At 40.8% G+C, this 20,717-nt stretch overlaps 5 protein-coding genes and 1 long non-coding RNA gene across 10 annotated transcripts; 3 read left to right on the forward strand and 3 right to left on the reverse strand.

Moving 5' to 3' along the window:
• The first annotated feature begins 540 nt into the window (after window positions 1–540).
• Window positions 541–3,582, forward strand: LOC128886493 (H2.0-like homeobox protein). The gene is made up of 4 exons (XM_054141429.1): window positions 541–1,275; window positions 1,565–1,777; window positions 3,066–3,256; window positions 3,321–3,582. The coding sequence occupies exons 1-4, from the start codon at window positions 1,170–1,172 to the stop codon at window positions 3,504–3,506; spliced, it is 696 nt and encodes a 231-aa protein (XP_053997404.1). The 5' UTR covers window positions 541–1,169; the 3' UTR covers window positions 3,507–3,582.
• Window positions 3,583–3,760: 178 nt separating this feature from the next.
• Window positions 3,761–7,070, forward strand: LOC128886507 (probable cytochrome P450 12a5, mitochondrial). The gene is made up of 11 exons (XM_054141459.1): window positions 3,761–3,918; window positions 4,104–4,382; window positions 4,795–4,906; window positions 4,967–5,089; window positions 5,194–5,335; window positions 5,396–5,646; window positions 5,741–5,924; window positions 5,982–6,151; window positions 6,212–6,290; window positions 6,349–6,549; window positions 6,660–7,070. Exons 1-11 carry the CDS (start codon window positions 3,795–3,797, stop codon window positions 6,768–6,770), a joined length of 1,776 nt encoding a protein of 591 aa, XP_053997434.1. The 5' UTR covers window positions 3,761–3,794; the 3' UTR covers window positions 6,771–7,070.
• Window positions 7,071–7,764: 694 nt separating this feature from the next.
• On the reverse strand, window positions 7,765–12,947 carry LOC128886238 (uncharacterized). The gene is made up of 13 exons (XM_054140938.1): window positions 12,129–12,947; window positions 11,509–11,915; window positions 11,300–11,399; window positions 10,999–11,100; window positions 10,771–10,926; window positions 10,633–10,699; window positions 10,153–10,184; window positions 9,348–9,659; window positions 8,719–9,125; window positions 8,495–8,594; window positions 8,137–8,238; window positions 7,909–8,064; window positions 7,765–7,836 (listed from the first exon to the last, which is right to left on the reverse strand). Exons 1-13 carry the CDS (start codon window positions 12,420–12,422, stop codon window positions 7,765–7,767), a joined length of 2,307 nt encoding a protein of 768 aa, XP_053996913.1. The 5' UTR covers window positions 12,423–12,947.
• A 1,385-nt stretch (window positions 12,948–14,332) lies between these two features.
• LOC128886508 (uncharacterized) lies at window positions 14,333–17,445 on the reverse strand. Of its 3 annotated transcripts, XM_054141463.1 has the most exons (10): window positions 17,283–17,445; window positions 17,075–17,180; window positions 16,314–16,464; window positions 15,820–16,226; window positions 15,533–15,632; window positions 15,358–15,459; window positions 15,129–15,284; window positions 14,939–15,058; window positions 14,540–14,851; window positions 14,333–14,437 (listed from the first exon to the last, which is right to left on the reverse strand). In XM_054141463.1, exons 1-8 carry the CDS (start codon window positions 17,443–17,445, stop codon window positions 14,951–14,953), a joined length of 1,293 nt encoding a protein of 430 aa, XP_053997438.1. In that variant the 3' UTR covers window positions 14,333–14,437; window positions 14,540–14,851; window positions 14,939–14,950. The 3 variants fall into 3 exon arrangements, with proteins under 3 accessions (XP_053997438.1, XP_053997435.1, XP_053997437.1); XM_054141460.1 differs by having other exon boundaries at window positions 17,075–17,445; XM_054141462.1 differs by having other exon boundaries at window positions 14,334–14,851; window positions 17,075–17,445.
• Window positions 16,613–20,716, forward strand: LOC128886512 (uncharacterized). The gene is made up of 3 exons (XR_008459854.1): window positions 16,613–16,819; window positions 17,112–17,212; window positions 20,135–20,716. It is a non-coding gene; the product is annotated as an uncharacterized LOC128886512 (long non-coding RNA).
• Window positions 17,889–20,141, reverse strand: LOC128886511 (uncharacterized). 3 transcript variants are annotated; one of them, XR_008459852.1, is made up of 4 exons: window positions 19,366–20,141; window positions 18,873–19,279; window positions 18,100–18,375; window positions 17,889–18,029 (listed from the first exon to the last, which is right to left on the reverse strand). XR_008459852.1 is itself a non-coding variant. In XM_054141469.1 (3 exons), the coding sequence occupies exons 1-3, from the start codon at window positions 19,657–19,659 to the stop codon at window positions 18,156–18,158; spliced, it is 921 nt and encodes a 306-aa protein (XP_053997444.1). In that variant the 5' UTR covers window positions 19,660–20,141; the 3' UTR covers window positions 18,063–18,155. The 3 variants fall into 3 exon arrangements, 1 of the variants encoding a protein (XP_053997444.1); XR_008459853.1 differs by having other exon boundaries at window positions 17,913–18,029; window positions 18,103–18,375; XM_054141469.1 differs by lacking the exon at window positions 17,889–18,029 and having other exon boundaries at window positions 18,063–18,375.
• Window position 20,717: the final 1 nt, after the last annotated feature.

The following is a 20,717-nucleotide window of genomic DNA, read 5'->3' on the forward strand; positions in this document are numbered from 1 at the left end:
AGAATATTCTTAGCGTGTGGGTAGAGAGGCTGCTTCAAACATGGCTGTCCAAATAAACACCTAAGTGACTGTATACTCCGAAAGTCTGCATGCAAAGATAACCATATGGCTTCCAGAGATATCATCGGCCATACGTCTCTATGCTATTATTCTACGGATATGTATAGCCTGAGTAGCATTTTTTCTCAAACTTCATCCTTATACCGCCTTTTTCGTTAACTCGTATCGTTGCTAATTCAAAGATGGACTCGCAAGTTCCGCGGTGATGCTTATTCTGTATAAACACTTTTAATGGTTACCAGAATGAAATTGTCTCTAAATAATACATTTAATGCATTACCTGCGAGGTGACGGAGTATTTAAACGTTACACGATACAATAAAATATAAAGAAACTTACAGGAAGCTTATTATTTTCGCTTTAAATCGACTAACGCGTAGTACAACAAAAAGAAACGAGTACGTAAAAAAAAGTAAGAATCGATTACATTAAAATTTAGTAAATTAAAATTGGATTGTACTTATTTTTCGTCCACGCGATATTTGCCAAGGTTCTCGTGTATAAATTTGGACATAAATTTAACGAGTGTTTATTTGATTTCATAATGTTTTACGCGGTTGGGTACGTTTTATAATATTTACTTAATAAAAAAACTCGGGGAGTGGAATGTTTAGTACGCTCCATGGTGGCAGGCAAGCTTGGCATTAGACACATCATCCTTCAGGGACCAATCTTCTGAGAGACACGCCTACAGCATCTGGGCGGACCAATCCTACGGTCGAAATAGCAAGCAGCTCCGATGATTTTTTTTTAAACCAAAATCTGCTCTGAAGATGGCAGGAATACCTTCGCTCATTCATCCTTATGCACTTCCGTGAAAGTCATTCTACAGCAGCTAATTATCTTCGTCGACTTCGGTGACTTACGTCCTCGTTATCTCTAGTTCGATGACGGTCGACTATAAAATTTTCATCGAAAATACCGTGTCTACTTTTGGCGGATAGTTGTTGGTTTTGATCATGCAACAAACAGTGAGAACGAGTGATACGTGCTCGTGAGAAATTGATCTGTTAAAATGTTGTGATCGTTTAAAATTGTCTGGTGAAACAGACGAAGTCTAATTTAACAAGATTAGAATAATTAGAAGTGAATTTGATTAAGTGTCAAAAATGAACGAAATCAAAACCCGTGTTGTGGATGGAATAAACTATTCGAAGCAATTGAAGTTCGGAGTGGAACGCATTCTTTCGGACGAAATTTCTTCGAAGAAGACAGGTGAGGACGTTGGAATCGATTGTTTAAATCCCTGACTTGTTAGCATTCAAAAAAAAAAAAAAAAAAACGTTAAAGAGTGCAAAGAAAACCAAATAATAAAACGTGCTTAGGATATTTTTTATACAGAATGTACCACTTTAAACAGACCGTTTAATTATTTCATTGCTTACCGTAGAAATGATATAGAAAGGTAATACTTGCTCTATAATTAGTTGGCTAGTTTCCAGTGGGACACTCTGTATTTCTCATTCTTATGGACGACTTTTGAGTAAGATCGTGCGTTCCAAAGATGTGCTCAGGCCACTTCCTGTTCAATTTTCTACCGTACGGTGTCCCTGCCCCGGAGGTTGCGTCAGGTGTGAAGGCCTTCGAATGTGCCCTAGACCTCTGTACGGTCAAACGACGATTCTCGGCAATTATGGTAACAACAATCACGGAAACGGAATCATCGAAAATTATGGAAACATCTATCGACCAGCACCTCTACGACCTGTCCCTCGAGGTAAGACTTCGACTTTTATTTAAACGAGTAATAGCCCACTAATGAAAAAAATATCACGGATCGGTTCGTTTAGTAACGATTCAAGAATGAGAAACGGTACACATAATTCGTATCTACGGATTCACTGCTGGAGGAAGCTGTTCTTTGCTTCGTAGACAGATCGTTTCATCGTTCGGTCTAATCGATAATTTAGAGACCCCCCAGTTCGAGAGCGTTTAGATCTCTTTAGCGGAAATCATCGCGAGAAGCTACGCTGGTGAAACGAACGTTGCGTCATTAACAAATGCGACCATATGGGCCACTGTCTTGTCTCTCGAATACTCGGCAGCAAGTAGGGCAAAATATTTACGCGCCAGTGTATTCTCGTGTTTCCTGTCCGTGTTTAAACGACATCTTAAGTGCCACCATTCGTTTACGCGCGATCTAAACAGCGGTTTCGTCGCGACCCTTCCCCCGTTAGTTAAAAGTCGGAAACTTCGACTACCGTTTCAACATGGCTCGTGAAACCCCCAGATGCTATAAAATATCAATTACGAGAATTAAATGTCCTTAATGATCTTCCACAGAGAATTCCGAAACAACTCTCGATAATAGAATTCGTACAACTGACCAGTTGTATAGTTCCGTTACTCAAACGTGTATAACAAATGATATATGAAGTCAATTGTCAATTGTTTTAAAAATTATTTCAAATAATTCAGATTCCAACGTTATTTTTCACACGCAGCTCTTATAAACATTTCGAGGCCTCTTTTGGATCGATCGTCATAATTCAACGCGAGCCTAGAATTGATTTAGTTGGCGAAGAACGCAAGGATTCGCCAATCGAAGTTGCACCTTCAAAGAGCAGCATAGTGTTCCCGAAATAACTATGATCCTACTGGTCGTCCAATTCATTCGGAGGACCGTACCAACCGGAGAGAGAACCGCACTGTTTAAATTCGTACACATGTTGTATACATTCTGTAGGGTTGTAAATCAGCCAGAAGTACCCAATCGCGGGGGCCTCTTGTTCGTGCTAGGATCTGTTGAAACAGACACCCGTCCGGCTTAAGAGTTTCGACTACCGTTTACATCATGTCACGTCTCCCTCTGATTTATGATCTCCACCCCGTGCATCGCGACGTATACCCTTGGGTTATGCTTTATAGACAAAACCCATGTATCAACTGAGAGATGGGAGAAATTTTATTCGAATGGTTGATATATATAAAACGACGATATAGCAATTTAATAGCTACATTTTTATCTAATTAAACGCTCGAACAGATATATTCTTTCAATAAAGCTCCTATAACTTCCACAACGACACCAACCAGCCAACCGGAACCCAATACTAGAAGAAAAAGGTCGTGGTCGAGGGCAGTATTCAGTTCCTTGCAGCGAAAAGGGTTGGAGAGAAGATTCTCCTTGCAAAAATACATAACCAAGCCAGACAGGAGGCAGCTCGCTGCTACTCTGGGTCTGACAGATGCACAGGTAACAATTCAAAGTAATTATAAATGAATTATCATTTTTCATAAAAGCTTTCCAACTGTTTCAGGTGAAGGTTTGGTTTCAAAACCGACGAATGAAGTGGCGGCACACGAAGGAGAGCGAGAACGCTTCCTCGACGAATCCTGAGGTGAAGGAGTTGTCTAAAAAAATAACGAAGGATAATTTAAGGAACACGACCACAGAGAAGGTTGTTTCGGACGAAGAGGACGTCGAGATCGAAGTCGACGTGTGAACTCTGGAGTGTACATTAACGATAACCGATACGGGTCTAGTTTGTAATTTACGAGGATAAGTTTGTACGATAAATAAACTTTCTATATAGTATATAGCAGATCTTCGTATAATATACGTTACGACGTGAATTTGAATGCGCTCCTTCAAATGTTTCCATCTGCTACCAAGGCAACTGAATAACTGACTCGACATTTACTCTTTTACGAACAAAAACTGCGTGAAATATAAATTCATTGGCACTAATGACTCACAGTCGAGGACTAGATAATAATTAACTTCAGTAGCGATGCATCGTTTGCTGCCAAAAATCTCGTCGTTCTCCCGTCGGTACTCGGTGATAAAGGCGACGAAGCCTCTGTCGACAACAGAGAGCCAGAAATGCCTCAATATCAATGCCTCGGACATAATCTGTGAGTACAATTCAAAAGTAAAGTTCGGAGTAAAAGTCACCAAAGCATTTCCTCTGACGTGTCCATCAATTTATTTTGCGAAGTTATAGAAAATGCTTTAGCGAAGTAGTGGCCAATTAATCTTTTATATCGAAAGAAAAGTGACGGTTGATGATAGAAGGATTGAATTTTTAATAATATTTCAGCCGCGTCCATGACTCAAAGCCAAGCATCCGTCATCGCCGAGCCTTTGACGCGCGCGGACTCGATTCCCCTGTTGGATACGGATTCCACGGATGTTTCATCCGCCTTCGAGGTGTCCACGGCGAAGATCGAACAGCAGATCGTCGCTGAAAGGTCGCCATTACCCTTCGAAGAGGTTCCTGGACCCGCCTTTCTGAAGATCTGGGAGAAGTATTGGAAATACGTGCCGCTCCTCGGTACGCAACTGTTTTCCAGTCTGCTAATCAACAGATTCACTCAGGGTACGATCTGTTGAAGTACCAATAGGTCGAAACTCAAAGACCCTCTCGTTAGAAGATTTGTTTTTTGAAGTAAACGAAGTGTAACCTTTATTGGTAACTGAAAGGCTCGTATTAATGTTGGAAATGAAACAATGAATGCAAAGCATTGGCTTGAAGTACCAAAAACGCTTACACATCATACTATTATTAGTATTATTACGAAGCGAATCATGGATAAACGTACTGGACACGAGGCGTTGCTGAGTCTTCGGGTTTCTGATCACGCGCTCCCCGATACGTCATGATATTGTAACGAAAATAGAGTCGCGCGTAAATCGACATTAGCAGATTCTTTGAAACGAACCACGTAGAATGTATCACTGTTCCCACGAAGGGAGATGGTTTCATTATACCCGAAATGACTCGTTTTCAGGTCGATTGACGTGGAACCGCAACGTCACGCCATTAAAGTATTTATTCAACGAGTACGGTTGCATCGTGAGGATCAATGGACCTCTCTCCGGAGATATCGTTATGATCCATAGGTAAGATTTTCTCGAGTAACGTTTTCCAAAGGACCTTGATGTATTCCTCGATTTTCACAGGCCTGAACACATAGCTGAGGTCTTAAAACAAGAAGGGGATGCTCCCATTCGCAGTGGCATTGATATTCTGCAGCACTATCGTTTGCACTATCGCAAGTACCGCCTCGCTGGGCCGTTTTCGCTGTTAGTAGACATCTATCTGTTTGTATATCATTCTGAGCCTCCTAAAATACATTAAGTTAATTTCTTGCGGTTAATTGCCATGCTCCATATCGAGAGTTCTTCAGGCAAGGTGCGGAGTGGCTGGAGATGAGAGAGAAAGTGAAGAATGAGTTCAACGAGATGACTTCTAGTTTCTTCTGCAAGATAGACATGGCTTGCGACGAGATGATCAACAGGATGCACAAAATACGCAACCAGCAAGATGAGGTGAGTCTCTAGAGGCCTTAATTTAAAGTAAATAGGGACTTTTTAATCGTGGATCGACAGGTACCTCGCAATTTTCACGAGGACATCACGCGATGGGCGATGGAGTGTTTCTTCACCACCGTGTTTAATAAACATGTTGGATTTCTGGAGTCAGCAGGCTATAATTCGACTTCTGAGCCAGCGAGGATAATCAGCGCCTTGGCAACGGCTCACAAGTACATGAGTCGCTGCGAAACTGGCTTCCAGGTTTGGAGATTCTTCATGACGCCGTTTGCCAAGAATCTGTTCGAAGCCTGCGACGTTCTGGATGGGTAAGTCAGCTTCAAAATGTTGGCTTGAAGTAATTGTTCTACTTTCTAAAAAAAATAAAAGCACTTTTGGATTGATCGATTCCATGTTGAAAAGTGTCGTAGGAAAGTACGTTCGCCAGGCTCAAAGTAAACTTCGAAGTCGATCATCCGCTGGAGGAAGGAATGAGGGGATCGAGGAAGGATCGCCAGTTTTGGAGAAGTTTCTTCTTAACGAGGGCATTCATCCAGACGACGTTTCTACGCTGCTGATGGACATGATCATCCTGGGTGTACAGGCGGTAACGATCTGAAAACACAATGAATTTTGTTCAGTTGAATGTTCTGCTCATTTTCAGACGGCAAACTGCGAAGCATTTTTATTGTATCACCTGGCGAAGAACCCAAGGACTCAAAGAAAAGTCTACGACGAAATCATGAACGTTTTGCCAAGTAGAGACTCACCCATAACAGAGAAAACGTTGAAGAGTATGCGATACTTGAAGGCTTGCCTCCAAGAAAGTTTGAGGTAAGTTATTAATATCGATATAAAGTGTGTTAACTATAAAATCGACAATTTGATTTGAAGGTTGAGACCTGCGTTCCCGTATTTCACTAGGCTCCTGCCGAAGACTATTTCGCTTCATGGATACGTGATACCAAAAGGGGTGAGTGAAATGAATAGGAAAATTATTTTGTTTACCCATTATTTTTCTCCATCTTCAGACGTTTGTCATCATGGCAAACCAAATAACCTCTCAACGAGAGGAAAATTACGAGGATCCAGAGAAATTTCGACCAGAGAGATGGCTAACAAGCTTTTCAGAAGGTAACACAGACTTCAGCTGTCTGCCATTTGGCTACGGAGCTAGGTCATGTTTGGGGAAGAATATGGCTGAAACAACGATGATGTTGCTTACTGCAAAGGTTAGTGGAACGGAGTTGCTACTATTACAAATTTATTAAATATCTAAGTAAGCTACTAATTGGATTTATACGCGCCTTCAACGTTCGAATTCCTCGCCTCCTATTTTCAGCTTGTGCGGCAATTCAGAATCGAGTACGATTACGCTGATATCAAGAGCAGATTCATGATGGTGAACGTGCCCAATAAACCGCTTCGCTTCCGTTTCGTCGACAGGATTTAAACGATGAGGAGGCTGATGGTCGATAGAAGCAGAGCTTTCGGCACCCCATTTCACAAACAGAGCTTACTTCGTTGCTAAGTTAATGTATAGAAGGCGGTAGGAATTACACTAAGAGCGTCGTAGGTAACAATAACTGTAATTTAATGCTCAGTTTCGTTAAATATTCACTTTATCAAATAATAAAATAACGTTATTACGATATATGACATAGTTCATACGTGTAGTATCGCTCTCATCGTTGAAAAGAAAGCGTAGGCGGTGTACAGAACCTGGAAAGGAAAATTTGACGATTCATTGTTGTATGTTTAAACGCTGATTCTTTTAAGGCAACAAGATCTTACATGACCGCAAAATCTCAAAGACCATGGTGTTAGAAATCGACCTGTGTGAATTATGGTGGGCTTCTGGCACATGTTGATCGTTATTAGCGCAATCTTGCGTACTCGTGGCTGTGCGTTGAACCACGGAATTGCAGTGGAATATTATAACCCAATGATCCGTGCATTTGATTCAAAGCGGCGAAATAGTATGTTATACCTGTCGAGGGCTTCGCAGCAGGTGGAAGGCATTCTTTTCCGCTTCAATCGTCAATTGTTAGTTTCGTGTAGGAAAGCAACTGTTGTGGGGGGTTCTTTTCATGTGTGCAGTTACGTCTGTGCACATTCTTCCTAGGTAAATTAGTCTTCCTATGGAGAAATGTTTAAAGGGTATATGGAGTTAAAGTGTATACGAAGGAAGAAATAAAATTCGCACATCTGAAAAAATCTGACATTTTTTTATATTCATGATATGTTTTTCATCGAGGATGTTGATCATTTCTTCATTTTAAGACACTTAGGAGAGAGTATAAAGGATCTTTTGTGGAAGAGTGGATGTATATCAATGAGGTCGAATATTTTAAAGATATATTTCTTTATTCCACAACCGAGATGAGTGAAATTAGTACAATTTACGGTACAAACGATCGAGCTCAAGTGTTATCAACATCGAATACTCAGCTTTCATCGTCTTCCTCCAACATCACCATCCGTAGAGCAGTAAAAATGGTGAACACATTGGAGACATACTAAAACATTGTCAAGTCCCAGACATTACTGTTAAACGAACAGCACAATAGATAGTTTGAATCTAATCGTACCGAACAGTAGTAATTCAAAGACAGAGCTGGAACGATTCCCTTGATACTGATAGCTACCTCCTTCTGTGGCATCAGCATATACAGCACGCTCTTCTGCAGAGTCAATGGATGCTCGTACCACGTCGATTCGTACGCACCTTGGATGGCGTTCTGGCTCTTGTGGCAATAGGAACTGAATCAATGGCATTCAGGAATTCGAAAACAAGGAGATATCGGAAACCGACTCACTATGTCCATCAAGTGATCCGCTGGCAGCGCGCACATGAATACTTTTAACAATCCAGCTCCACCCAAGAAAAAGAATTGCAATTTTATCGTGAATGGCACTTGCTGTTTGAGAACAGACAATAGTTTAGTATATAGAAAATAATCATTTCAACATATCATACATATTCGTTCAATTTATGTTCATGTTCTGGCCCATTTCGTATCGTGACAATTTCTAGATGAGAAATCTTATGTCTTACCAAAGTTTCCCAACAATTTTCAATGTATCCTAATCCTTGCAATTATTATCGTTTCTTTAGATGCAGCTAGAGTGTTAAGCTGAAACAAGAAACTCCTAACAACGAAACAGAGTGCTTACCCCTATGCAATTAATTCCGCAGAGCACAAGTACCCCTCCGCATATCGCTAATGTAGACAGGGCAATTAATTTAACACACTTGGCCACTTCCTCAGCGTATCTGTAAGAATACGTTGGCTTACACCGTATACATTTCCACTGGCTTACCATAGACTCTTGTGTCCACTTCACTGAGGTTGTGTCGTCCATGTAAGAATATATCCCATCTAAAAGTAGTCTCTCACCTTCTCACAAAGCGGTATTTGGCGACACCTTTGATCAGACTATGAAGGTCGGTGATGTTTCGCAGCTCCATCATCAAAATCTCGAATCGTGCAGCAGCAAAAAGCAGCAGCATGGCGCCAAGCATGCTAATAGACACATGGGCAGCGCATTGTAGACCAACTAGACCTTGGTGCAGGAAAATAATGGTCCTCAAAGGTTCGTAGTCGACAGGGAACGGATATTCAGCGTTGGTCGGGAAGGGCTGGTGAATCAATACGCTCCCCACGACAACGGTAAACGCTGCCGCGTAGAACCAGATTGCAGCCGCTCCGTAAAACGTGCTATATCTCTCCACGTATCGTTGGAACACGACATTTTCATACGACTTCGCGTTCTCGCAGTAAAGTATCATCTCTTCTATCACCCGCTAAAACACGTCGCTGAAATTACTGATTCACATATCTCTCTATGTTTGATTGGACCTGCTATAAACACAGTCCACGAATCTTTGCGATACACGGTGTATTCGCTGTGTGAGGAACCACAGTTGAAACCTGAGAATTCGCTCAGAGACGAGATAATGTTGATACGAAAACAGAGCTTCTTTTCTCAAGGAATTCTTCATGTCAAAACTTTAGGAGACACTTACCCGAAGACGATCGTACTGGTTGATGCAGAAAAACGTCTGCAAGATAACCTGGATAATAGCCAGTAACATACATCCCGCCTGAGCAAAATTGGTGAAGTCATCGCGTTGCACGTACAGTGCATACGTCAAGGGGAAAAAGAGCCCGAATGCGCTTAGAATTACTCCTAATCTGAGGACCTTGAAACGGAGTACCTGAGACTTGGTAGCTTTGGAACGAGGCGGCCAACAGAAGGTCAAAGCCACGCTGATACGAGTGAACGCGATAGCTTTTTTGAATGTTACGTTTCCAAACATGACAAACGAGTGTAGCGACTAAATTCTCGAACGGTGACAATCGAATCTTAAGAATTGCTCCTTATAACCACCAAAAATGCATTTACGTTCTCGCACATGTCATTGTAAGTACAATACGCTATCTTGATTTGTATTTTTAAGCCGGTTTACAAGGAAAGATTTTTGAAGCGTTGATGTGCAGACATATCTTAAACTCGAGGATTTGATGCAAAATGATTATGCAACAATTCGAACGAATAGCAAATGAAAGTATCAGGTGAATTGCGGAGGGATGCTAGGTTCCATGCATAAGCCATACTTAGATCAATTATTTAGATTCGAGAGGGACGGAATTGTATGTTGTACTTGTAACAGCTGTTACAAGTTTCGTGGCTGTTGCAAGGCTTTGTACTTTGATTGTTCTCGCTCCCACCAATAATTGGTAGGTTCATGTGGGAAAGCAACTGCGGGAGGTGTTTCTCTCCATGTGTGAAGTACCGCGTGCGCACTTATTTCCTAGGTAAATTAATACACCGATGAAGAAATACGGATGGATAGTAGTACCTGTGAAATAATCTAAGTATATTTAGATATGAGTAAAAGATAGACGGTAGCGCTAGCGCCAGATATACACGGTGTATACACGGTGGCGTATAATTTTTCACGTATTTGGCGTCGAGACGCTACCGCGTCTCTAGATATCTGCCCACTGGTATAAAAAGTTCTGTTTTCAGTTTCCGTAAATAACGTAAATTTAAGTACAATTTCGCTTCGATAATGAAAAGTAGTACTCAAAGAACACCAATCCTTTCATTATTGAGCCAAGACTCCTTTATTTAAATACACTTTGTGTGTAACGAAACATTTGTGGATAAGTCCATGCACGTCATTGATACTATACATTTCAAATATATATTTATTCATTTTATAATTAAGATAAGTAACATTAAAAAAATTCATATTTGCCATAAGAATAATCCAGTTCAAGTGTTGTCGATATAGAATACTCAACTTTTATCGTCATGCTTCATCATTGTGACCCGTAGAGCAGTGAACAGGGATATCACATTGGAGACATACTGAAACATTGCAGGTCCTAAAAATCACTGCGATATGAATAGCATAATAGGTAGTTTGAACGCAATCATACCAAGCAGTAGTAGTTCAAAGAGAGAACTGGAACGATAGCCTTGATCCTGATGGCTACCTCCTTCTGTGGTATCAGCATATGAAGCACGTTCTTCTGCATTCTCAATGTTTCCTCGTACCACGACGATTCGTACGCACCTGAGATGGCGTTTTGGCTCTATTGGTAATAAAAATTAAATCAATGGCATTCTGGAATTCGAAGACAAGGAGATACCGAAGATCGACTCACTACGTCCATCAAGCGATCCGCTGGCAGGGCGCACATGAATACCTCTAACAATCCAGTTCCACCCAAGCATAAGAATTGCAATTTTATCGTGAGCGGCACGCGCTGTTTGAGAACAGGGAATAGTTTAGTATATAGAAAATATTCATTCTAACATTCTGACGTATCATGCACGACTATATCTTATGTGGTTCCTAAGAAATTTCATTGTGTCCTAATTCATGCAATTTTCATCGTTTCTCTCGATACGACCAGAGTATTAGGTTGCAGCTAGAAGCTGCTAACAGCACGACGGAATGCTTACCCCGATGAAACTAATGCCGCATAGCACAAGCGCCACTCCGCATAGTCCTAGCGTGTTCAGGGCAATTAATTTAACACACTTGACCACTTCCTTTGCGTATCTGTAATGACACACCCACTGGCTTCTCATAGATTCTAGTGTCCACTTGGACGAAATTTGTTCCCTCATCTCCCTTCAAGAATATATCTCATTTACAAGTAGTCTCTTACCTTTTCACAGAGTGATATTTGTTTACTCCCTCGATCAGGCTATGAACGTCGGTGATGTTTCGCAGCTCCATCATCAGAATCTCGAACCGTGCAGCCGCAAACAACAGCAGCAGAGCACCAAACATGTTGATACATGCATGTGCAGCGCATTGCATACCAACTAGAGCTTGATGAAGAAAAATAATCGTTCTCAAGGGCTCGTAATCCACAGCGAACGGATATTCAGCTTTGGTCGGAAAAGGCTGAGATATCAACACACTTCCTACGACAACGGTACACGCTGACACGTAGAACCAGATCGCAGACACTCCATAAAACGCGCTATAGGTTTGCGCGCACCGTTGGAACACGTAACTTTCATACGATTTCGCTTTCTCGCAGTAAAGTATCATCTCTTCTATCAACCGCTACAACATGCCACTAAAATTATTCGTTCTTAAATCTCTCTACGTGGTGATTAATTCGGTAATGTACACAGTGCACGAATGTTTGCGGTACAATGAGTATTTCCTATGTCAAGGACCAGAGTTGAAAGCTGGGAGCACAGTTGAGAAAGTGTCGTTACAAAGGCACAGCTTTACTCAAGGACTTCTTCGTCTAAAATTTCGGGAGATACTTACCCGAAGACGATCGTACTGGCTAATGCAAAAAATCGTTTGCACGAGAACCTGGAGAGTAGCCAGTGTTAGGCATGCCGCCTGAACGAAGTTGCTAGGGTTATCGCGTTCCACGTAAAGTGCATACAGCAGGGGAAACAAGAGCGCGAATGCGTTTAGCATCACTGCCGACCTGAGAATTTTGAAACGGACTATCTGAGACTTGGTAGCTGCGAAACGAGGCGGCCAACAACAGGTCAAAGCCACGCTGATTCGAGTGAACGCGATCGCCTTTTCTAATGTTACGTCGCCGAACATGCCGACGAAAAATAGTAACCAAGACAGAAATTGCTCCTTATAACCACAAGAAGTACATTTTTGTTTTTACACATGCCATTGTAAGCAAAGTAACTATTCTGATTTGTATCTTAGATCTATTCACAGGAAGAAGTTCTTGAAGCTTTGAAGTGCCCACACATGCTGAATGTGAAACTTTGATACATAAATAAGTATACAAAGATTGGAATGAATACTAAATGTAACCGTTACCTGAATTGCAGATGTATGGTAGGGTGCATGTATAAATTACCCTTCTATCAATTCTTTCATTTGAAGAAGGGTAAAATGACACGTTATACCTCTACAGACTTTGTTGGCAATTGCGCGGTTTCCCTCTCCCTTAGACTGCGAATTATTTCGCGTGAGTATGCTACTGCTGAGACAATCTCAGAACATTTACAGATCCCAGTGCGTATCGAAAAGTAAATCTTCTTTGAAAATTCTACATTTTATATGACACAAGATTTGAGTTGTGTAAGCAGATTGGATTTCACCTGTTGACAATAATCATTTAGACTCCCAACGCAAGTAAACCATTTCGTGTATGTATTCCATAATACATCGTTCAAATGAAACAACAATAGTGTAGGAGTTTAAACGAAAAATAAGGCACGGGGATTCAAACCCACGATCCTCGGATTCACAGTCGACCGCTTTACCTACGCGACCAATCCCGTACCCTACGTTTCGTGTTCTTATTTGACTCCTTATTGTTGGGTATGGGAGGCGCGGACACTACAATAGGATACAATCAAAAAAAGTTTAAAACGACACAGTCTACGTAGCTATCCTTTATTGAAACATAGATGACTAAAATTGACTATCGCGCAAATACCGTGGATCTGTACATCGGGAGATGTAACACAGCGAACGAGAAAAATGCAGCTGAAATCTACTAAAATTTGACATACCTAGTAGAGATCACGGTTTTGAACGGGTATCAAATACACGGGTGCACGGAACACGTGTACCGTGTATCAAGGGATTAAGAACACGGGTATTTTTAGTACACGGGTACCCGGGTATTGAAATACGCTGACACCCGGATATCGAAATACAAGGATATCCAGGTACGTACAGGTGCATCGAAATACACAGATACGGATACATCGAATTATACGGGTACAGTATCCAATTATTTTTATATACAAACTCTTACGTAACAAAAGCTTCTATTCTAAAATAACGATCCTTGTTAATTTTGAAGAAATTTATAAGCTATAAAACAAGTAAATGAAAAAAGTGTAAACCTAAGAAGAATAAATATAACAGAATAAATTTTTTAGTATGATTTGTAAAACTTTATTTGTTAGTTAAAATAACTGTTCAAGTCAATGTGCGTACCCGTGTATTTCTATATCCGGGTACCCGTGTATTTCGATACACGTGAAGTAGGGATCTCTAATACCTACTATAGTGGGTATAACAGTGCGAATAACAGTAGTGTAGATGAATTTAAATAAAAGCATTTTTCGAGCTGTTACCCAGGCCATACGGAATTTTTCTGTGACTACTCTCATACCGAATAATAATCGGTCAACGCCATAGCTACAATTACCCGAGCTGACCACTATTAGTGTTTGAGGTGACAACGTATATCTACCTTACGACTTTCTGCATACTTAAATCCTGTTCGTACTATGACGATTAGTGCAAGATTCGAACTGCATTTTCGCTCTGAAAGATAAGTAACAAAATTTTATTTAACAGTCTACGTAAATTTACTGTTACAATAATTGTCTCTCAAGACAGAGGTAAAGTCATCGATTAAGAATCTTTCACTACATTTCCGGATGCAGTTATGCATCACTGTGTGGGACGTTACTTGACTTGTAAATAATTCGTATACCTTTATTACTCTTTATACATAATGGAAAACATATGCTTACCGTTTCCTCTTACAATTAATAACATTTTTTTGTACAGTGCCTGAATCCATGGCCATTTCAACCGCGATACGCTGGCGTTGGAGTTGGAAACAGGATAGTCTGATGCTGAAACGTCCAAGTGAGTAGTTACTAAGCGAGTAACGTATCTGACTACTAAGCTGACTTTTCCACTACAAAATAATAAGCTCTTTGAATAGTAATTGTTACCTGCATACAGTGAGTGTTTGTGTAAACGCTTTTTGTAACAACTAGTGACAATAATGATGAGGGGAACGTTGCCACTAAATGCGTTTGCATTAATGTTTTTTATTTTGTAACATATCATGTTTTGTACACAGAATCGTAAGTATTCTTTACACAAAACGTTCATTTATAATCTTATCGTTTCCTATTCGATCCATTCATTTAACTTCCCTAATAACTTGGTCGGTGAATATTAAACTACTTTTGTCTTACAAGGGAAGTTAATATGCACAATTAAGAAATTTTAAAACCTTTGGTAGATGTAGAGTAATGTACCTGTAACACAAAATTGAATAAAAAACTAAACGCAATTCAAATTAAAAATCTGTACAGATGATGTACAAAACAAATTAATGTACTTACACCTAGGCGATTCTAGTCAGTAGTTAGGATAGTATTATTAGTTCTTGGCAACAAACTTTCGTCTTCGTCGCTAAGCATGACACGCAGCGCAGTAAATATCGAAAATGCATTCGCCACGTACTGAAACGTTACATAAAGTTAATTGTCACAGTAACGCGATAAACGGGCATCGCTATGAGCACACTCGTACCGAGCAATAATAGTTTAACGACATGACTGGGATGACGCACGCAATGCTGATGGCTATCGGTTTCTGAGGTACCAAAGTTTGCATCACGGTCCTCTGCATGTTCAAATCTTGATCGTACCAATCTACTTCGTACAAGCTTCGAATAGCACCTTCGCTCTGATAGAAAAAAGATAGGACAGGTAAATTATTACAATAAAAATCCACTCAGGTAACCCAGAGAAAAGCTTACCACGTCCAACAAGTTATCAGCCGGCCAGGCGCACATGAAAACTTCCATTAGCGCAGTCATAGCCAAGAATAAGAATTGCAATTTTATCGCAAGCGGTTGCCGCTGTTCACAGAAAAATCTGTCCGTGTTTCCAAGATGCGATTAGGACAGTATAATAACGTCGTTACATACTTACTCCGACAATATGAAAACCGCAGAGTACGAGCAGAAAGCTGGCCACAATCGTCGCGGTGAGAGCTATGTACTGCGCAAACGTGACCACTTCTTGCGCGTATCTAAAATAGAGGAACTTGAATGTGTAAATAAAAAGAAGAAAGTTGGACAGTCAAGTGTTCCTCGGTTCAAAGTTGTCCACGACTCGTAAAAATGAAAATTAATTAATATTCTGGTTTCCAGAGGATGGTCAAGTTTAGTAAAATTCCTCTTAAAAAAAAAAAAAAAAAAAAAAAAAATGTTTCCTACCTTTTCACGTGGTAATACTTTTGTATGCACTCTACCAACATTTGGATATCTTGAACAGCGCGCAGCTCTATCATTATGATCTCGAATCTAGCAGCTGCGAATAACAGCAGCATTGCAGCAAACCCGTTCACGCACACGTTCGCAGCACACTGAAAACCGACGACTGTTTGGTGAAGGAAAAGCGTCGTCCTCAGAGGCTCGTAATCAACGTTAAACGGGTACTCCGCTTCTGTTGGAAAGGGCTGATCGACGAACAGAGTTCCAACGACGAAAATAGCCGCGGTAACGTAGAACCATGTCGCGGACACCCCGTAAAACGTCGAGTATTTGTTGACGTAACGTTGTAGCACGAATCGTTCGTACGACTTGGCTTTCGCGCAATAATCTGTCATCTGTTCGAGCAACCCCTGCAACACGCGACTGCTGTTACCAATACTTCGAACAAGGTACGCTTACATCGAATGGGATGCTGGATCAATCGTCGCAGCTTCTACCTGAAGCCTCTCGTGATGGGCGAGACAGAAAGACGAGTGTACTGGTATTTGTGTAACAGCCACGCATAAACAAGCTGCTTTGGTGAAGATAATTGGGTCGTTGCGATGCACGTGGAGTGAGTACAAGAGAGGAAGAGCGAGTCCTGCAGCGCTAAGAACCACCAGAAGCTTGATGAACTTGTATAAGGTGATCTGAAATTTGGTGGCCGTCGATGGCGGTGGCCAGCAATAGTTCAAAGCCACGCTGAACCAAGTAAACTCTATAGCCCTCTCTGGTGATACGTTTCCAAACATAGTTAAGCAAAGCAGAAGCGTATTCGATGAAAATGAGAATTTGAAGATTGACTAGGGCGATACTCAGTGTTGAAAAGTTTTAAACTTTCATTACGAAGGAGCTGAAGGATTGCGCGCGAGGAACTCGAGTGTGCGGTACTGTTTTAAAAGTAGAGACGATTGGTACAAGAGAACAACAATGAATACTGATTGTAAAGCAAATCGGGAGGAAGGTAGGGGTGACTAGCACATTTTTACGTTGTATCCAACCCCTTGGCCGGTTCAATTGTATAGAGACTACGTAGAGACTATGAATATGTTATATGCACGTTGCCGCTGTAATGGCAGCTTTTGTGTATTTCGCTACATTTCCGGATGCAGTTATGCATTCCTTGCAGTTATGCATCACTGCGTGGGACGTTACTTGACTTGTAAATAATTCGTATACCTTTATTACTCTTTATACATAATGGAAAACATATGCTTACCGTTTCCTCTTACAATTAATAACATTTCTTTGTACAGTGTCTGAATCCATGGCCATTTCAACCGCGATACGCCGTGCGTTGGAGTTGGAAACAGGATAGTCTGATGCTGAAACGTCCAAGTGAGTAGTTACTAAGCGAGTAACGTATCTGACTACTAAGCTGACTTTTCCACTACAAAATAATAAGCTCTTTGAATAGTAATTGTTACCTGCATACAGTGAGTGTTTGTGTAAACGCTTTTTGTAACAACTAGTGACAATAATGATGAGGGGAACGTTGCCACTAAATGCGTTTGCATTAATGTTTTTTATTTTGTAACATATCATGTTCTGTACATAGAATCGTATGTATTCTTTACACAAAACGTTCATTTATAATCTTATCGTTTCCTATTCGATCCGTTCATTTAAAATCCCTAATAACTTGGTCGGTGAATGTTAAACTACTTTTGTCTTACAAGGGAAGCTAATATGCACAATTAAGAAATGTTGAAACCTTTGGTAGATGTAGAGTAGTGTACCTGTAACACAAAATTGAATAAAAAAATTAAACGTAATTCAAATGAAAAATCTGTACAGATGATATACTAAACAAATTAATGTACTTACACCTAGCCGATTCTAGTCAGTAGATAGGAAAGTATTATTAATTCTTGGCAACAAACTTGCGTCTTCGTCGCTGAGCATGACACGTAGCGCAGTAAATATGGAAAATGCGTTCGCCACGTACTGAAATATTACATGAACTCAATTGGCATCGCTATTGTATAAAAAAAACATGACTGCGAGGACTCTCGTACCGAACAATAATAATTCAACGACAAGACTGGAATGACACACGCGATACTGATTACTATCGGCTTCTGAGGTAGCAACGTTTGCATCACTGTCTTCTGCATTTTCAAACATTGTTCGTACCATCCCATATCGTACAAGCTTCGAATAGTACTTTCGCTCTGACAGACAAAAATTAACACGTACATGATTCCAATGAAAAATCCACAAAGATGACGAGGAAAAACTCACCACCTCCAACAAGTTGTCAGCTGGCCAGGCGCACATGAAAACCTCTACCAGTGCAGTCAAAGCCAGGAATATAAATTGCACTTTGATTGCAAGCGGTTGTCGCTGTGAAGCAAGAAAGTCTTTTCATGTTTCCACAATGCGGTTAAAAGAGAACAACAGTACGGCTGCAGACTTACTCCGACGATGTGAAAACCACTGAGTACGAGTAGAACGCTGGCTACTATCGTCGTGGAGAGTGCTGTATACTGCACAAACGTAACCACTTCCTGTGCATATCTGAAAGAAGTATGCAGTACGTGTATACACGAGGATGAACATTGGGCAGGTTAAAATGAGGATTTCTCAGTTTGAAGCTACTTTTTGGAAGACCTATAAATGTGAGAAATTAATTTTATATGAGTTTATAATTCCCTTACAAACGGTCAAGTTTTCGTAAAATCTTGTTTTTAATTTCATTGTAGTGTATTGCTTAGAAATGATTACGTAGCTTTGATCAAAGTAATCATGCGAGTTGAATTTTTATATTTATGGATCCTCTGACTTAGCACTGAGGAGTTATAACACAGTTCTTCTTCCCGTCAATGTTTCAGGCCGTAATCGCGTCACACAGTTTCTAGAACTACTAGCCTGAGATAGATCATGGAGTTATCGTCACTCGCCCTCGATTCTTTGAACAGAATCGCAAGCATGTCTATTTAAACAGTACTCCTCGATCCCACACAACTGACGGGAATAAGGACGTTACTGTATTCTACTTGAAATTTATCCCATACTTTCTCACATGGTAGTACTTTCGTATGCATTGTATCAACGTTCCGATGTCCTGAACAGAGCGCAGTTCCAGCATTAAAATTTCAAACCTAGCAGCTGCGAACAACAAAAGGAGGGCAGCGAACATGTTCATGCAAACGATGGCGGCGCACTGCAAACCAACAAACGCTTGGTGGATGAAGAGCGTCGTCCTCAGAGGCATGAAATTTACAGGAAACGGGTACTCTGCTTCCGTTGGGAAGGGCTGATCTACGAACAATGATCCCACGACGACGACAGTCGCCGTCAAGTAGAACCAAGTCGCTGACACCCCGTAGAACGTTGAGTACTTGTTGACGTAACGTTGCAGCACGAACCTTTCGTACGACCTCGCTTTCGCGCAGTAATCCACCATCTGTTCGGTCAACGCCTGCAACACGTGACTTCTGTTACCAATGCTACGATTCACGGCACGCATGGATCACTCGATGCCAGAACAATCCTCGAGGATTCTACCTGGAGGCGATCGTAATGAACAATGCAGAAAAATGATTGCATCGGGATCTGTGAAACAGATGCTGCGAGGCAGGCCGCTTTGGTGAAGATGACTGGATCGTTCCGGTGCACGTGGAGTGAGTACAAAAGAGGTAGAACGAGTGCAAAGGCGCTAAGAATCGCTAGGATCCTCACGATCTTGAAATAAACCATCCGAGGTCTGGTGGCTGTCGATGGCGGTGGCCAACAGTAGTTCAAAGCTACGCTGTACCAAGTAAACTCTATGGCCCTCTCTGGAGTTACGTTCCCAAACATAGCGAAGCAAGATGAAAACAATTACGCATTTTACGAGCAAGAGAACTCGATGATAAACGAATAAATGGACCCTCAGAAGAGAAACAATTCACACTTTTGTCATGAAGCGATTCGTTTGGACTCGAACGTGTAATGGCGTTTCGATTGAAGAGTGAATTGACGCAAACTCTGCCTGCAATGGAAATTGGAGTAGGGGTGGTAGCACACTTTTACATAGTACCAACCCTTCGACGATTCAATTGCGCACAGACTGCCTGGAAACTATTAATATGTTATGCCCATTGCCGCTGTAATGGGTGCTTTCGTGTATTCTTTTTCCTATCCGTATGCAGTTATGCTTTCCTTGCGCGAAGATAATTGTATGGGACATTACTTGTCTTGAAAACAACTCGCATGCCTTTGTTGCCCTTCATACATAATGAGAAAGCATGTGCTTATCGTTTCCCCTTGCATCTATTAGTATTTCTTTTTACAGAACCTCATCTGACGGTGATTTCAAGCTATCGACTGACACGCACAGACGCTGAAAGTGACGAAGTGAATGTTTAATAAATATGGAAAGGCAATCATGATGCGAGAAAATGGATATCGTAATGTAAGGTGATTTTAAACCGTGATTTTAGATCGATAAATAATTTTTGAAGTAGTAATGGTCACTTGCCTGAAACCGATATTTGTTTTAACGTCTCTCGCGAGAATCTGTGGCGATGATTGTGTGAAAAGCATTACAGCTAAGGGCATTTAAAATAACATTTTTATCCTGAAATATGTCATGTTTCGTACAAGAAAATCTTAAAATCACGAACACGTGAAGAGCATCTTTAATTAAATAAAACATGTTTAAAATCGAACAGAGCATACTATATTTGAAGGAATGATGACGGTTAGTGTATCAAGTAAATTAGCAAAAGCATTGGCTCTACGTAGGCGTTATTAGGAAAGCTTACAAACTTGACTTTCCTTTTGGAGACGTTTCTGGAAACCATGTAAACGATGAGGATCTTTGTATTATAATTCATGCCACCTGAATACAAGATTCATCGTATATCTTTTATTTT

This window comes from Hylaeus anthracinus, unplaced genomic scaffold (assembly GCF_026225885.1).
Source record: "Hylaeus anthracinus isolate JK02 unplaced genomic scaffold, UHH_iyHylAnth1.0_haploid 11982, whole genome shotgun sequence".
NCBI classification, from domain to species: domain Eukaryota; kingdom Metazoa; phylum Arthropoda; class Insecta; order Hymenoptera; family Colletidae; genus Hylaeus; species Hylaeus anthracinus.

Excerpts from the sequence above, each read along its gene's own strand:
- LOC128886493 (XM_054141429.1), top strand. The coding sequence starts at position 1,170 with ATGAACGAAATCAAAACCCGTGTTGTGGATGGAATAAACTATTCGAAG. Across the intron at positions 1,778-3,065 it reads TCTACGACCTGTCCCTCGAG|CTCCTATAACTTCCACAACG; the intron begins GTAAGACTTCGA and ends CTTTCAATAAAG. Across the intron at positions 3,257-3,320 it reads TGGGTCTGACAGATGCACAG|GTGAAGGTTTGGTTTCAAAA; the intron begins GTAACAATTCAA and ends CAACTGTTTCAG.
- LOC128886508 (XM_054141460.1), bottom strand. The coding sequence starts at position 17,445 with ATGAACGTTTTGTGTAAAGAATACATACGATTCTATGTACAGAACATG. Across the intron at positions 15,633-15,819 it reads AAGTATTACCACGTGAAAAG|ATACGCGCAAGAAGTGGTCA; the intron begins GTAGGAAACATT and ends CCTCTATTTTAG. Across the intron at positions 15,460-15,532 it reads GCGGTTTTCATATTGTCGGA|CGGCAACCGCTTGCGATAAA; the intron begins GTAAGTATGTAA and ends TTCTGTGAACAG.
- LOC128886511 (XM_054141469.1), bottom strand. The coding sequence starts at position 19,659 with ATGTTTGGGAACGTAACTCCAGAGAGGGCCATAGAGTTTACTTGGTAC. Across the intron at positions 19,280-19,365 it reads TTCATTACGATCGCCTCCAG|GCGTTGACCGAACAGATGGT; the intron begins GTAGAATCCTCG and ends CACGTGTTGCAG. Across the intron at positions 18,376-18,872 it reads AAGTACTACCATGTGAGAAA|ATATGCACAGGAAGTGGTTA; the intron begins GTATGGGATAAA and ends TACTTCTTTCAG.
- LOC128886507 (XM_054141459.1), top strand. The coding sequence starts at position 3,795 with ATGCATCGTTTGCTGCCAAAAATCTCGTCGTTCTCCCGTCGGTACTCG. Across the intron at positions 3,919-4,103 it reads CAATGCCTCGGACATAATCT|CCGCGTCCATGACTCAAAGC; the intron begins GTGAGTACAATT and ends ATAATATTTCAG. Across the intron at positions 5,090-5,193 it reads CTCGCTGGGCCGTTTTCGCT|GCAAGGTGCGGAGTGGCTGG; the intron begins GTTAGTAGACAT and ends AGAGTTCTTCAG.
- LOC128886238 (XM_054140938.1), bottom strand. The coding sequence starts at position 12,422 with ATGTTCGGCGACGTAACATTAGAAAAGGCGATCGCGTTCACTCGAATC. Across the intron at positions 10,927-10,998 it reads CGGATCGCTTGATGGACGTA|AGCCAAAACGCCATCTCAGG; the intron begins GTGAGTCGATCT and ends TATTACCAATAG. Across the intron at positions 10,700-10,770 it reads CTTTGAACTACTACTGCTTG|TATGTCTCCAATGTGATATC; the intron begins GTATGATTGCGT and ends GCAATGTTTCAG.